Source organism: Falco biarmicus, chromosome Z, assembly GCF_023638135.1.
Source record: "Falco biarmicus isolate bFalBia1 chromosome Z, bFalBia1.pri, whole genome shotgun sequence".
In the NCBI taxonomy this organism is placed as follows: Eukaryota; Metazoa; Chordata; class Aves; order Falconiformes; family Falconidae; genus Falco; species Falco biarmicus.
The window spans coordinates 56,850,969-56,864,639 of record NC_079311.1 but is presented as its reverse complement, the minus strand read 5'-3'; the positions used below and the strand labels follow the sequence as shown (position 1 = coordinate 56,864,639).

General features: G+C 45.7%; 1 protein-coding gene across 1 annotated transcript in view; it reads left to right on the top strand.

The window, feature by feature from the left end:
* The window catches only part of DMRT1 (doublesex and mab-3 related transcription factor 1), a 62,883-nt gene that overhangs the window by 21,740 nt on the left and 27,472 nt on the right, over positions 1-13,671 (top strand). The window contains exons 3-4 of the mRNA XM_056324763.1: positions 2,110-2,393; positions 12,068-12,230. Coding sequence (XP_056180738.1) covers positions 2,110-2,393; positions 12,068-12,230 — 447 coding nt within the window. The remainder of the gene's footprint in view (positions 1-2,109; positions 2,394-12,067; positions 12,231-13,671) is intronic.

The window sequence follows — 13,671 nt, the reverse complement described above, 5'->3', positions numbered from 1 at the left end:
AGTGGTGGAAGGACACTGCAAAGGTCTTGGAAGAAGTTGCGTATCTGTGCAGCGTAGCATAGCCCTGCCAGAAGTTCTGTAGCCGGCTGCCTTGCATTGCTCTGTCTCATGTCAAATCTGTATCCCAGCAGGAAGCACATTGGAGGATTTTGCTTTCAGCTTCTATTTTACAGCATGAAAAGCAGAACAATTGGACCACAGCTTGATTTGGGAGCTGAATCTGAGGAGGAGAGTCAGACTTGTGCTGTGATTTATCAGAGTTGTTGTCTTTCAGCGCCAGTAGTCTTAAGTTCTGTTTTTATAAGACACAGACAAAAGGACTTGAAGAGAGGCCTGCCCAGAAGCAAAATAATAGCAATAATATAATTTCATAGAAATATGAAAGTGCAAAACCTGTGTAGGGTCTTTTATGGCATTGCAGCCTCTTCTGTGTGCAAATTTGAGGTACTGCCAACAAAAAAGGCCAGCTGATGTTGTTCTAGCTTGCATAGGGCTGAGGGGCAGAAAAATCAGATGCAGGAGGTATAAAACACTCTGCTATTAAATGCGTGTAGTTCACTGATCTCAACAAAATGGTGAAAGGGGGCATTGTACAGTAAAGTGATCTGGAAGGAGACAATCCACGATGGCAGAGAGCTTTCATTACAGCTGAAGAAGTGAAAACAAGTTGAATTGTAAATGGCAGTAATGGGTGAAACTGATCATTGGATCTGGAGTGCAGCTAATGCACAGTACAGTGGAAGTTGTTACCATGACTCTGAGAGGCTGGTAAATGCCACCATATTAATATTGCAGATATGTAACCAGGGTACAGATATACCAAGAGAAACATACAAAACTAGGCAATGCCTGCCTGACATCTCTCTTAGGGCTGTTATTTCATATGTGCCTGTTGTGCATTCTGCTTCGTCTCCATACCTGATAGCCCTCAACAACTCATCAGTATGCTTTAAGACACAACCTTCTCTCCTCCATGGTAGGTAGACTGGGAAGACATGGGAAGAGCAGGAGCTCCTTGCAGAAGGGAAAACTATGCCCCAAACACTTTGTAGGGGTTTGTGCAAGGCAGGGTTACAGGGATGTGAGGTAGAACCAGAGCTGCAGGGGTGCCGGGATGTACAGTTCCTCTGTTGTTTAGTATGTAAACATATTTTCACTGTGTGTTTAGACCTCCTAAGGCTGTGGTAGTGTTTTGCTGTGTCTGGCTCGGCCAGGTAGCCAGTGCAGTGTGTCAGAGAGCTCAGCTCTGAAATGGTACCAACAAGCACCTTCCTTTTACATCCTTGCAAATATCACAGGGCACTGGTTGATACAGGGGTGAGGAAAACAGGACTTAAAACATCCTCAGAGAAGCCCAACCCACCTTAGGGAACCACAGGGGAGGCAGATCTTGGTGGGGACAGCCTGCAGGGCTTGCAGCCAGCTGGGCTCTGGTCTGAAGGCACTCCTGAGCGCAGGCAGCAAGTCAGGAGCAACCCCCTCCTCCTGCTCTTCTGCCACTGGTGGGGGAACTTGTTCTGCTTTGTGATTTTGAAGGTAAGCAGGAGCTCAGTTTGGGTATGGAGGCTGTGCCAGGATTGAAGGCCTCACTGCGTGGAGGTGGCATGTGGGTTTCTGAGACAGCTTGGCTGACAGCACAGTGCTTTCACTCCTGCAGCTTCTCGTGTGGCTGTGTCCTCTCACCGGCAGGACATTGGCTGGAAAGGGGTCATCCAGTAGCTAGGGCCTTTCTGCTTGCAGGGAATTAAGAGACTTGGCATGCTGTTACAATTTTAAAATAAGAGTGCTGCATCCTTACCTGGTGTGAATTCTTACCAGATCAACTGATGCTGCTTGAGGGCTCAGAGCATGATTTTAACCTGCAGTTGGTTTTGTCTCCTGCTTTGTGGTCTGTGGCATGTGTAGGTGGTGGTCTTAGACTTTGAGTGGACATTAGTTCAGTTGGGTTTCTACCAAACATCCAGCTGTTTCCCTTTCAGTTACCACCTCTTACTGTTTACCACTGTCTGTGCAGCCCTCAGGAGAAGTAGTAGATCATCAGAAGGTGAAAGGTAATGGTTTTCATGGAGCCTTCTATTTCATAATGGTTTGGTTTTTTTTCTTTTTCAGAGGGACGGATGGTCATTCAGGACATCCCTTCCATCCCCAGCAGAGGGCACTTGGAGAGCACATCTGATTTGGTTGTGGAGTCCCCCTACTACAGCGGTTTTTACCAGCCGTCCCTGTATCCTTACTATAACAACCTGTACAACTACTCCCAGTACCAAATGGCAGTGGCCGGTGAGCCTTCCTCAAGTGAGGCGGAGGGTATGATTCTAGGTCCGGCCATGAAAAACAGCCTTCGAAGCCTCCCAGCAGCATACATGCCAAGCCAGTCAGGAAAACAGTGGCAGGTATGATGATGTTACAGAGATGTTATGTGGAAGAGTGAGGTGCACATTAAGCTGTTCCTTGGGTCTGATTCTCACCTCCTGTTTGCTGTTTTCATGGCAGTGCCAAACCGGAGCCAGATTCTGGGGTGGTATTAGGACCCCCATTAGGAAAGCTAGCCGAAATGTGTCATTATGATGCAGCACAAGGAAAGCAATCATACAGGTGTAGGTAGGTTGCTGCAGCCGCTGGATAGAAGGCACCCACTCGATCTTACCTTCTGAGTTATGTCACAGGAGATTACAGACTGTTTTCCGAAAAAAAGAGTCCCAGCTGAATTACCCAGCGTAGCATCCTGGCAGCTTCGGGTGTCATTTCTGAGAGGCTTTGCCCTTTAGGAATATTTTCTGTCTTCCACATGCGAGGTGCTGAAGTAACCAATAGACCGTGCTGCTGCATGGTGGGTTGGTGGCAGCCAGTTGAGTGTGATACGGGGTATTGCTGCTAATGGTGTGCTCTGGCAGTGTCAGCTCCAGGGCTCGCCATTTCCACTTGGGTAGCTCAGGTCACAGGCTGTGCCTGAGAGGTTTGCACCAGAGCTCTGCGTTATTTCTTAAGGTGTAAAGCCAGCTGAGCCATCTCACTGTAGGACTTGGTAGTTGCAGCCTCCAGCTCAGCACCAGTCAGAGACTGGAAAATGGAGAAATCTGCCAAGGCAAGGGATTCTTGGCAAAGTAAGTGGAGCCATTTCAGTGAGCCTGAGGCTGTTCAGTGGGGCTGCAGTGGCACTTTTCCATCTGAGATTGAACCTGGCAAGCTACACTCTCCATGGCTGTGTACACCCATGGCCCTTGTCTAAGGGCAAGAGAGGGCAGACCTCTTCTATAGAGCCTCAAGAGAGAGTAGGCTGCCTTCCGCAAAGGCTGTGTTGTGAAACCACTCAACAATGAAAGATTAAATATCCACCAAAACCTCCTTTCTGAAGGGAACAGATGGGTCATCCCCTTTGTCGACAGAGAATTCCTCTAGCAATTCTGGCACAGGGACCAACTCTGAAAGGGTATTTTAACTTCCATTACCAAGGAGCTGGAACTAAGACCAGGGTGATTACAATTAGTGTAGCAGTCCACGTCACCTTCAGTGAGTCTTTCCTATCATTGACACTTTTTTTTGTGGAAATGTCCTTCTGAAAATGCAGATGCCTCCTGGGGCAACAGCTGGCAGGTCCATGAATTTGAAGCTCATGACTTTACAGCAGTATGCATTTAGTACTATTCCATGTCCCTTTTTTGCTATGAGTACAGCTGTGTGGGGAAAAGAGCTGTCTCCCTCCCTGCTGCTGTGTGAGCCCACACCACAAGAGCTATCTTCTTTTAGTGTGTTGGTAAGCTTCACTGCAATCACCTTCAAATCTGTGGAGGTACACCTTTTCAGTTAGGTTAGTTGATAGCATCCTCTCTAGCCACTGAGTTTCATCACCAGACTGGAGGAGAATTAGTAAAGGCAAGCTGGTGATAGGATTTTGTGTGTGGTAATGAGGTGAGGTGCCAGTGGTTTTTTAGCTTTTTCATTTTGGTTGATTGAGTTAACTTGGCACGTCATAGCAGAGCAGTTTTGCAATACCTAGCCTGTAAGAGAGCTACTGTAGAGCTGATGCTTGGAGACACCATCACAACACAAATGAGGGGCAGCAACATTTGTCTTGTGAAAATCTTGAAGGCTGCTAGTCCTGCACTTCACCACTCTCCCAGCCTGTAGAGACTTCTGTGATTTTACTTGCTTGGGAAAAATGAAAGGAAATTACAGATACTGACTATTCTAGCACATAGTGTTTGAGGAAGAGATAGATGAGGGTTTCTTAAAGTATGTTAAACCTTGGAATGAAGATGGTGTTCTCCTGGTTCTGTTTTCATGTACTGTCATTTGAAACTAGACCGTATGTGTAAGAAGTCTTGGCCTGGAGGGTCCATTGTCACACTGTGAGACTACCTGTTTCCTGTGGGACCTTTGACACCCCTTAAAGAAATAAAAGCAATAGTACGTTCTCCACACGTTTTTCTCTTGGGGCCTTGCAGAATCTGTAACTAACTTTTACTTAAGGGCCACTCAAATTTGTTTGGGATACCAGAGAGGTAATTAAGGAAAAAAAGAGGTGGTTGTCAAAAAGGACCATTTTCCTTCCACCAGCTGGCTCCAAGCACTGGGTGTTCATTCCCACCTTGTAGGTTGTGTGGCATGAATTTAGTGATTTACCTCACCTAAGATTTTAATTTCTCCTGGCCGAACCTTTTGGGATCTCTCAGTGCTGTTCTGGTGAGATGTCTGTGCAGAGAGACTAGAAGCAGTGCTTTCTGCCTGCAGAAGTGACATCTCCCCAGTTGCTATATGGCCTAAAACCAGGAGCCACCTCTCCTGTTCAGCAGGGCAGAGTGTGGTTCAAGGTCAGTGTCATGTGACTTACAAAATGTTTCTCAGAGGCTGATCTGCAAGAAGGATTGTTATTGCTGGAAGAGTTACGAATCATGGGGTTTGCATACTGTTATGACAGCATAACATTGCACAAATAATCATAAAAAGTTTTACTGAGAGCTAGGCTAGATAATGTTTGATGGCAGTGGGTGCAGTGATGCCGAGGTTGTAAAACACTGTGTGGCACTGAAGATGGTTTGTTGTAAGGGGAACAAGCTTTCAGCTACTGCACTCGCTTAAACGTCAATTCTGTGCGTGGAAGGTTACCAGTAAAGGAAGATCCAGAAATACAGTGTTAAATGGAGAAGGATGAATGCATTTCTTTGTCAAGCACAGTGAGGAGTTACAGGAGAGTTTTCCAAGCATGATCCACAAAGAGGAATCAAACCTTGCTTACACCTTCAGGGGGTTTTGTTGGCAAACCTATTGTCGTGGTTTAACCCCAGCCAGTAACTAAGTACCATGTAGCCACTCACTCACTCCCCACACCCTTCAGAAGGATGAGGAGGAGAATCAGGAAAGAATGTAAACCTCGGGGGGCTGAGATAAAGAGCAATTTAATAACTGACATGAAACAAAATTTGAACAGAAAAAGTAATAATAACAACAACAATTATAATGAAGAGGAGGGAGAATGGAAGAGAAACAACATCCAGAGGAAATGGAGGAAAGAAAACAAGTGTTGCACAGTGCAGTTGCTCGCCACCCGCTGACCGATGCCCAGCTGGTCCCTGAGCAGTGACCCAGTGATCGGCAGGCCCTGGCCAACTCACTCTGTTTATATGCTGCTGAGCATGACATAGCGTGGTATGGAATGTCCCTTTGGGTCACCTGCCCTGGCTGTGCCCCCTCACAGTTTCTTGCGCCCCTCCAGCTTTCTTGCTGGCAGGGCCTGAGAAACTGAAAAGTCCTTGATTTAGTATAAACATCATCCAGCAACAACTAAAAAACATCAGTGTGCTGTCAACATTGTTCTCACATCATAGCCAAAACACAGTACTGTACCAGCTGCTGAGAAGAAAATTAACTCTATTCCAGCTGAAACCAGGCCACCTGTCCAGGCTGATTCTTCCCAGAGGAACCATGTAGCTGTATCTACAAAGGAATTTTTGCTGAACTGCCTGTACTGCATGGGTTTATTTTTCACACGCGCAGCTTTCTTAACCAGTCTTCCAGTATGTGAGTCTGCGTGTGACTGGTAGTGCTGTAACATTTTTGATCAAAGTTTTTTATTTTTGCTTCTTTACCAAAATCTTAGCTGTATGATGCCTGCTGTAACTGAATCAAGGCAGCTTGCTAAGATTGTGAGCTCGCGGGAGGGTGTCTTTGTGTGCTCACTGTAAGGTACCCTAGTCTAAGCAGCGTAGACAAGACCCCTGTCTTTTTCCAGGCTCTGTTGGTAGAGTCTTAAGCTTGTCTTGGAATAACTGTAACTACACAAGGAGAATTGCATACTTAAGGTAACTTCTGGATGCAGACAAGGTGTTGAGCAGCCCAGCTGTCTGCTGTTTCAGGATTTAGGGAGCAAGGGAGAAAAGCCAGGGAGGGAATGTGTGAGTGTGTGTGGGATGGGATGAGGATTAATGCATCATTGAGCCTTGGCAAATAAACGGAATCACTGAATCTTTAATGTAGATTAATGTCAGATTTCATTAGTCTTTGTTCTTGGCAGAGGCTGGTGTGGATTCATGAGTGGATTCATAGAGGTGCAAATTTTTTAGATATTTCTGTGTAGGTTTTGTTCATTTGTATACAGTTATCCCAGAAGCTGTATCCATCATGATTTGATAAGCATAATGAAGAGGATAGTTTTGGTCGAGACCTTCAGTCATTTGTATTCTGCTGCTTTTGTCACCTGCAAGGCAGATAATCAGATATATCTGGTGGTGTACCTAAAGAAAAGGCAAGCTTAGGTCAGAAAGGAAATGTAGCAGATGTGGTGGTTGCTGTGCATCTCCTTTCACTCCAGTTCTGTGTGAGCATGTGGAGCCTCCCTTGAAGCTCTTGTAATTGTTCGTTATGACAGGAATTTATGTGCATTCAATCCAGTGAACAGTTAAATGAGTTCACCAACATTAGTGCTCCAAGTCAGAGCATGGTGTTATATAGTGGAAGTTGGTCCTTCTGAAACTCGTCTCACTGCAACGCACTTAGGGACAGCAACTGGAAAATGATGTGGTGACAACAGTCTTTTCTACCACATCAAAAGTAAAACCTGGATGGACATGTCAGACTCTAATCAGGTTTAATTCTCCAAGCTGGCAGTGAAACCACTGGCATGTGACGCAGACCATGAACATAATAGGGACTCCTTGTGAGTCAGCATCCTCCCCAAAAAGTGTTAAAACTCTTCTGTTTTCTACAGCTGAACTAATAAAAATCCACAAGATGCCAAGTTTAGCCCCACACCTGGGGACAAACAGCTGCATTTTCTTTGTTGCTCTGGTAACTCCACAGATCCTGCTTTGCAGAAAGGTTTAAGCTGGCCAGGAGGTTTTGGACAAATTTCAGAATTTCATGACATCTATTTTATGCTCTGAGGTGGCTTTTTTTTCTTTCTTTTTTTAATGCAGCTTGGCAAACCAGTATTCACACTTCCAAAAGCTCAACTTTCTTGTTCTTCTCTTAAACCAGTTTAGAGCAAAAACCAGAAGTAAGAATTGGTGAAAGTCAGACTGAGAGATTTTAACTCATTTGCCAACATGGGAATTACATTTACTGTTTCGAAGTGGAAATACTTAATATTGCTGAGGTAGGAAACTGTTTTTTTAAGGATTTCTTAAAAAGCAGCAAACATAGAAGACTGTCTTTTACTAAATCTAGAAAAGTGTAGCTGTGATAGGGCCGCTAGCAGTTTGAACTCTTTAAGAATAGCTGCTTGCTAGTAAAAAAGGTAAGTCTTCTCAGCTTCCACAACGTGCTTCTATTTTCTGGCACAGTTTTTACTCCAGTAAGCCTGGCCTTCTTGCAGAAATGTGCGGTCTAACTCTCCAGAAATAGGTGTAAAATGTGTGTGTGTAAATATATACACATTGTGCAAGTCAACTGACACAATCGCGATTTTATGTGTAAGCAGTGTATTATATACTGTATTCATAACATACCCTTCACACCACAGATTTATGCTAAAAGTATCCTAATGTTTCTGACAGCTCATGTGTGACATGAATGCAATCCATATTTCTTGGAGGAGCTAATCTAAGCGGTTTGTTTTCCGATACTGCTGATAGGGCTATATCTCTAGGTGTCACCGCAGTTGAGATTCTGATGGTAACATATTGTTTATGGGTCACTGCCTTTGTCTAAAAGAATAGGTTGGAACAGAATAGCAAAGGTTAATTAAGTTTGTCTATCAAGGAGGGACAGATATAGATGTCTCTTGTATTTTCTATGCTAGAATCAAAGTAAGTCAAGGCAGGTTATCATAGACTTGTTTTGCCTCATGCTGGAAAATATGCTTAGCTGGTTTTAGGAATGAAACAAAGCCACTCTGGGCAGTGTGAGTGCAGCAGTAGTTGTGAGAGGTCAGCTCATGGGCAGTAGCATTGCAAGATGGGAGAGTAGTGGCAACCCTGATTTACAGCTGGGGAAACTGAGGCAGGGAAGTGTTAAATAACTTGCCCGTGGTCACACAGCCTGCACATGACAGAATGGAGATTCCTGATGTGTCGACACTCCAGTGCCTGGCAGATGCTTTCTCATCTCGTGCCAGAAACTGACTTGTGAGACTGTGTCTTGCAGCTTCTGCAAATAAAAGAATTAACTGGGTGATGTTTTGTCTGAATAAATCATGTGGGAAGGGCAGGACCATTTTCTCATCTCTGAGGCTGGAAGAAGTGAGCCACCACTTGTGCCTGCCTTGCCTCTTTTCTGCCTCTGGTCTGGCCACCTTTTCTCATCAGCTCTTCCTGCATGAAGATTTGTAGAGGTTATGCAGATGTTTCCAGGAGCATGGAAGGAGGAGCTGGGCTTTACGTTGCTCTTCCGCAAGCTGTTGAGGAAGCTTTTTTTGCAGGAACAGAGTGAACTGATGCAAGAGCATTTTCTTCATGCTTCCCTGGCTATTGCTACGTATTCTGTCACTGTTGCGCACTGCTGTAGGTCTGCACTGACTGTTGTGTGCTCAGTGACAGACCAATCCTTGTTCTTATGGAGCATAGCCTGTGCTGATGCCAGTCAGTGTGGCTTGTGGGACCGTCCCAGTCCTTGCCTGTCTTGGCCTAGCTGTAGGACTGGAAGAGGTGAGGGAGGCAAGGGGAGGCACCAGAGGGCCAGGCATCTCCTCCTGTGATCCCTGCATGACCCCAGGATTCCCCCAAGACAGGACCCAGGGAAGGTTCCCAAACCTGGCACCTGGAGAAAACATGGCTGCAGTGTTTGGAAGGCCAGACTGCCCTGGCTTGGAAATAATCTGAATATTCCAGGACCTCCCCAGGGCTGTTTTTACCTCCCTTTCTGGCACCCAAAAATGTGCAAGGACTCTTCAGAGCTACAGGAGTTAATACAGAGCAAATGCCCCTTCTCATGGGGTAATGATCTCCTGAGACCCCTTTTTAATGCAGCGCTAAGGTCAGGAGTTTTTACGACTGGTTGTTTTTTTATTGTTACTGTAAAATAGAATTGCTAAGCACTATAAAAAGGAAACCTTATGGTTCAGATTTACTGCAGTGTGTATTCTAAACAGTTTAATAAAACAAAACCAAAGCTTTTAGATTTCCTTCAGCAGTTAATACACAGCATATTCTTTGCAGAGCCAAGCAGCTGGCTGTCGGTCGAACTGTGGTTCATAGACTTGGTGTGGGTAATAAGATTATAAAACATGTCTCTTGCTAGCCAGCTACCACATACTAATAATAATAGTAGTAATAATTCATTGCATCCAGAGGTTTTAGATGAGTTGGTTTTTTAAGAAATGGAGAAAAACCCTAAAAAGAGGTTCGAAAAGAAACAGGTCACTGCGTCCACTCTAAAGGGAGAGGAAACACGCATGTGACTCTTTCAGTGCCAGCGAGTGTTCCCTTCAATTTTACAGCTGTCTGCTGCAGGCGACCTTTTCTCAGTTGTACACGTGCACATGTGCGTTTGCACAGGGGAGAGGTGGAGATGTGAGGACCATGGATGCTGCCCACAGCCCTGCGCCATCAAGGGAGGGAAGTCTGTGCGCAGAACGGCAGGCAGAGGAGTTTGTTAACATTTTTCCCTAGTACTTCTAGAGCTGTTGAGCTTTGTGGATATGTAGATTCAAAATGGCCTTTGGACTGAGCTTTTGGGCAGTTTGCATTGCTGATCCATAATTTCAGGGCAGAGGCAGCCTGGGTTTTGTTGAAGGAGTCTGTGCAAAGTACAGATGTCTGTTTCCAAGAGGAGACTGCCATTTTTCAGAATAGTAGAGAGGATGTCAGTGCGTTTTTTGAGCTCAAGCTTCTTTGGGTTGACACATTAATGTTTTTTTAAGAGCAAGTTATTATTTGTCATGGTTAACATCGGTGCATATAGAGCTGTTTCTGCAAGCATAGGGTGCAGATGGTAGAAAAATCAACATCTTAATTATTGCTTTAATTTATAATAGAAAAACTCTTACTTTCACAGACTAAAAGCATGTTCTGCCAGTCCTTCAGTATATGTGCAAATACGTGCCACTGTGCTGCTGTCAGAAGACGGGCAGAGGTGCACTTTGCTTCCTGTAAACAGCCACTGCTCTCTCTCAGCACTTAATCTTGCTGTAAGCCTGGCTCCACCTGGAAAGCGGGATGTTGACCTCTGTCTCAGAGAGCACCAGCAGGATTTTATGTGACTCAGGCCACATTATTTCCAGCCAGGCATACTAAAATGAATATTGAATTATTAAGGGGACTCCTAGAAAACAAGGGGTGACTGCATTCTGGTTGCTTTGCTGGGAGGTGCCAGTGACTCCTTCTGCAAGGACCAGACCCTGGGGGTCTGCTGGCACAGGGTGGCCATCTGAGGCAGCAGGGTTCCACGTGTGGCTGGCTGGGATCCAAGGGAGCCACAGTGGAGTGGGCAGAGCTCCTCTAACCATGGTGAGATACGGCTGAAAAGGCTGTCAGACACTTCTGGTTGCAAAGTAAACGTCTAATGGCATAGCTAGATGTGCGTTACTGTTGGCACTTCTACCTTTATACCTGGTACAGAACTGTGGTATTTTTTCTCTGTCCAGAAGCTTTCCATCTTAGAATCATTCAGCTCCTGGCAGACTTAGGGAGACCAGGTCATGTTACCTTTCCTGTTGATAATCTTAAATCTTGTGAAGTGTTTGGCTGCATTTTTTGGAGCACTGTAGCCACATTACATTATAGGGTTTTGGGAACAAATGATAGTAGATGGTAGTTCTTTCATAAAACAAAAATTTAAAAACGCATTACCACCTCCCTCAGGAGAGCAGTTTGGATGATTTCAGGGCACTGGAGTAGGACAGACTTTGACTTCTCAGTGCTGCCAGCTTTGCTGCAGACTGTGGGATGGGGAGGAGGTTGTCTGGTGGACTCTGCTGACACAGTGGACCTGCTGGCTGGTGTCCAGCTGTGGCTCCACTACAGGCTTCTTGTGTGGTCTGTCCACAACTTGGTTTTTCTGGGTAAACCAAGAAAATATTTTTCCATCTGACTGTGTTGTAAGAAAAGCAGTGTGTTAGTGTGTGTTGTGACTGCTCAGATTCTGCAGAGTGTGTCCCGAGTGAGTCAATTGGTAGGACTGTCCTCCTTAGCCACCCTGCAGGTCCCTGGCAGAGCAGTTACTACCAGTCTGAGGTGGGTTAGTCTCTGGGGAGGTGTAGGGACTGGATGGACACTTCACCTCTGACACTGGCCAGGTGTGTGCAGTTGAAGGGGTCTGGAAAGCTTCCCGCGGTGTTGTCTGTGCCATAAACAGAGGACTTCCCAGGAAGCTCCTTGCGGTAAAGAGTGCATGTTTGTGTGCCAGATGCAGCTTCACCTGAGGTGAGATAAACCAGCCCCTAGGTATGCTGGTGCTGCTCCTGCTGCTGTAACCGCTAGGTCACATCCCGTATCATGCCAGCTCACCTGTAGCTGAGCAGTGTGGACACACCGTGAGCCCATCAAAGCAAAAACCCAAGACCAGCGTGTCAGGATTTGACTTCTCATCCATCCCCTGAGGGCTCCTTCATGTGCACACCATGTGGCAGTGGGGTGCCCATGGGGTGCTGGGGTTCAGCTTTCACAGACTGCTGTTGTGCTTCTCTCTCTGACAGGTAAAAGGCATGGAGAACCACCAAGCCATCAGCTCCCAGTATCGCATGTGCTCCTACTACCCACCTGCTTCCTACCTGGGACAGGGGGTTGGCACTCCCACATGCGTTACCCAAATCCTGACTTCTGAGGATGTCCCCTCCTACTTGGATTCAAAAGTGAGAGGTAAGTACACCCACGAAGTTGTCTGGGACCACCTTGCTGTGGGGCAGACACCCAGGAGGTGTGGGTTGCTGCTGGGAAGGAAGCTAGGTGTCAGAAAATAGGTGTTTTCAAGATGGTAGCTGTTTTCTGGAAGGCTTATAGTGGAGTGGCGACATAGAGCTGTTACTGGACAGTAGTGCAAGCTTGTACTTCAAGCAGTCTTGTAGTTCAGGAGCACAGTTGTTCATGCCTTTCTGCTCCTATGTATGTCTCTTAAGTTGTAGAAAAAGTCACTTGAGGTTCCATCTTTGGTGCTCCACCCTCTGGCTCCATCCCAGGAAAAAAGAATTATCTTTGCCCAGCCACAGAATTAACTTTCTTCTCCTCAGAAATGCTGTCCATGATTTTTTCCACAGGCTTCCCCCAGAGCGTTTGCTGTTCCCTTCTCTCTGAACCACATGTGGGAACTATCCCTACATCCCAACCATGTTGTGAAGCCCTTTGCAGACTTGCTTCCTTGTTTGCTTTCAAACTCATCACACCGTGTTACTTAATTTAAAACTGCTGCAGATAAGGTTTTATTTTCATATGCAGTGTTTCTTGGCTGTCCTAAGGATTACTGTTATCTGCAGTAATTTCCAGGAAAGCATTGCTGAATTTACCCTGTGGTTTTGAAAACGTTCCTCTTGCTTCCTTGTTCCCTTGCTTCAGTAGCAGGTAGAGCGCACACACAGGCATTAACATGGCCCTGCTGGAGCAGACCAACTCCATTGAGCTGCTTCCCTGTCCCTGGAATAGGACAGTAACTGATGCTAGAGGAGCAAGAAGAGGAACAGAAAGAGTAGGGTGATCCTGCTTTGTATGTCCAAAATCCTCATGCTCCTGCAATGTTCAAAGGTGTCTTAAGCTGCTGATTTCCTCTGAACCATCGTTTCAGTTACCAGCAGCAGTCTGCACTCCATGAATTGAGCTAACCTTTCCATAAGCTGTTCACACTTCTTGTCTCTCTGTAGCAATCAACGAATTGGGCAGTTTAATTTTGTGTGGTCTGTGGGAAGTACTTCTTTTCATTTACGTTACACCTGCCAATTTTTTGTGGGGGTTCTGGTTTTATTTTTGCACAGTCACGCCACTGGCAACAGCATCCATCCTCATTTGCTTCTTTGATGCTCTTGTACATCTTCTTACAATGAAATTAAACTTCTCTTTATATCTGATGGAAGGATATATGTTGTGCAGGTTCCATAATTGTTTTGAGTCATGGACTTTCTGTGGCCAATGTCCTGGTGTCTGTTGCATTTGTGTTGCAGTGAAAAATAGGGTGGTAGTGCCATGAAAGGACCTTACGGACTCAACTGTTAAGTTTTGGATGGTGAGATGTGTATAAAGTCATACCTGTGGCTGGTGTAAATCAGCACTGAGCCCTTGAATTCACTAACTCCAGAACAATTTGTGCTGAGGG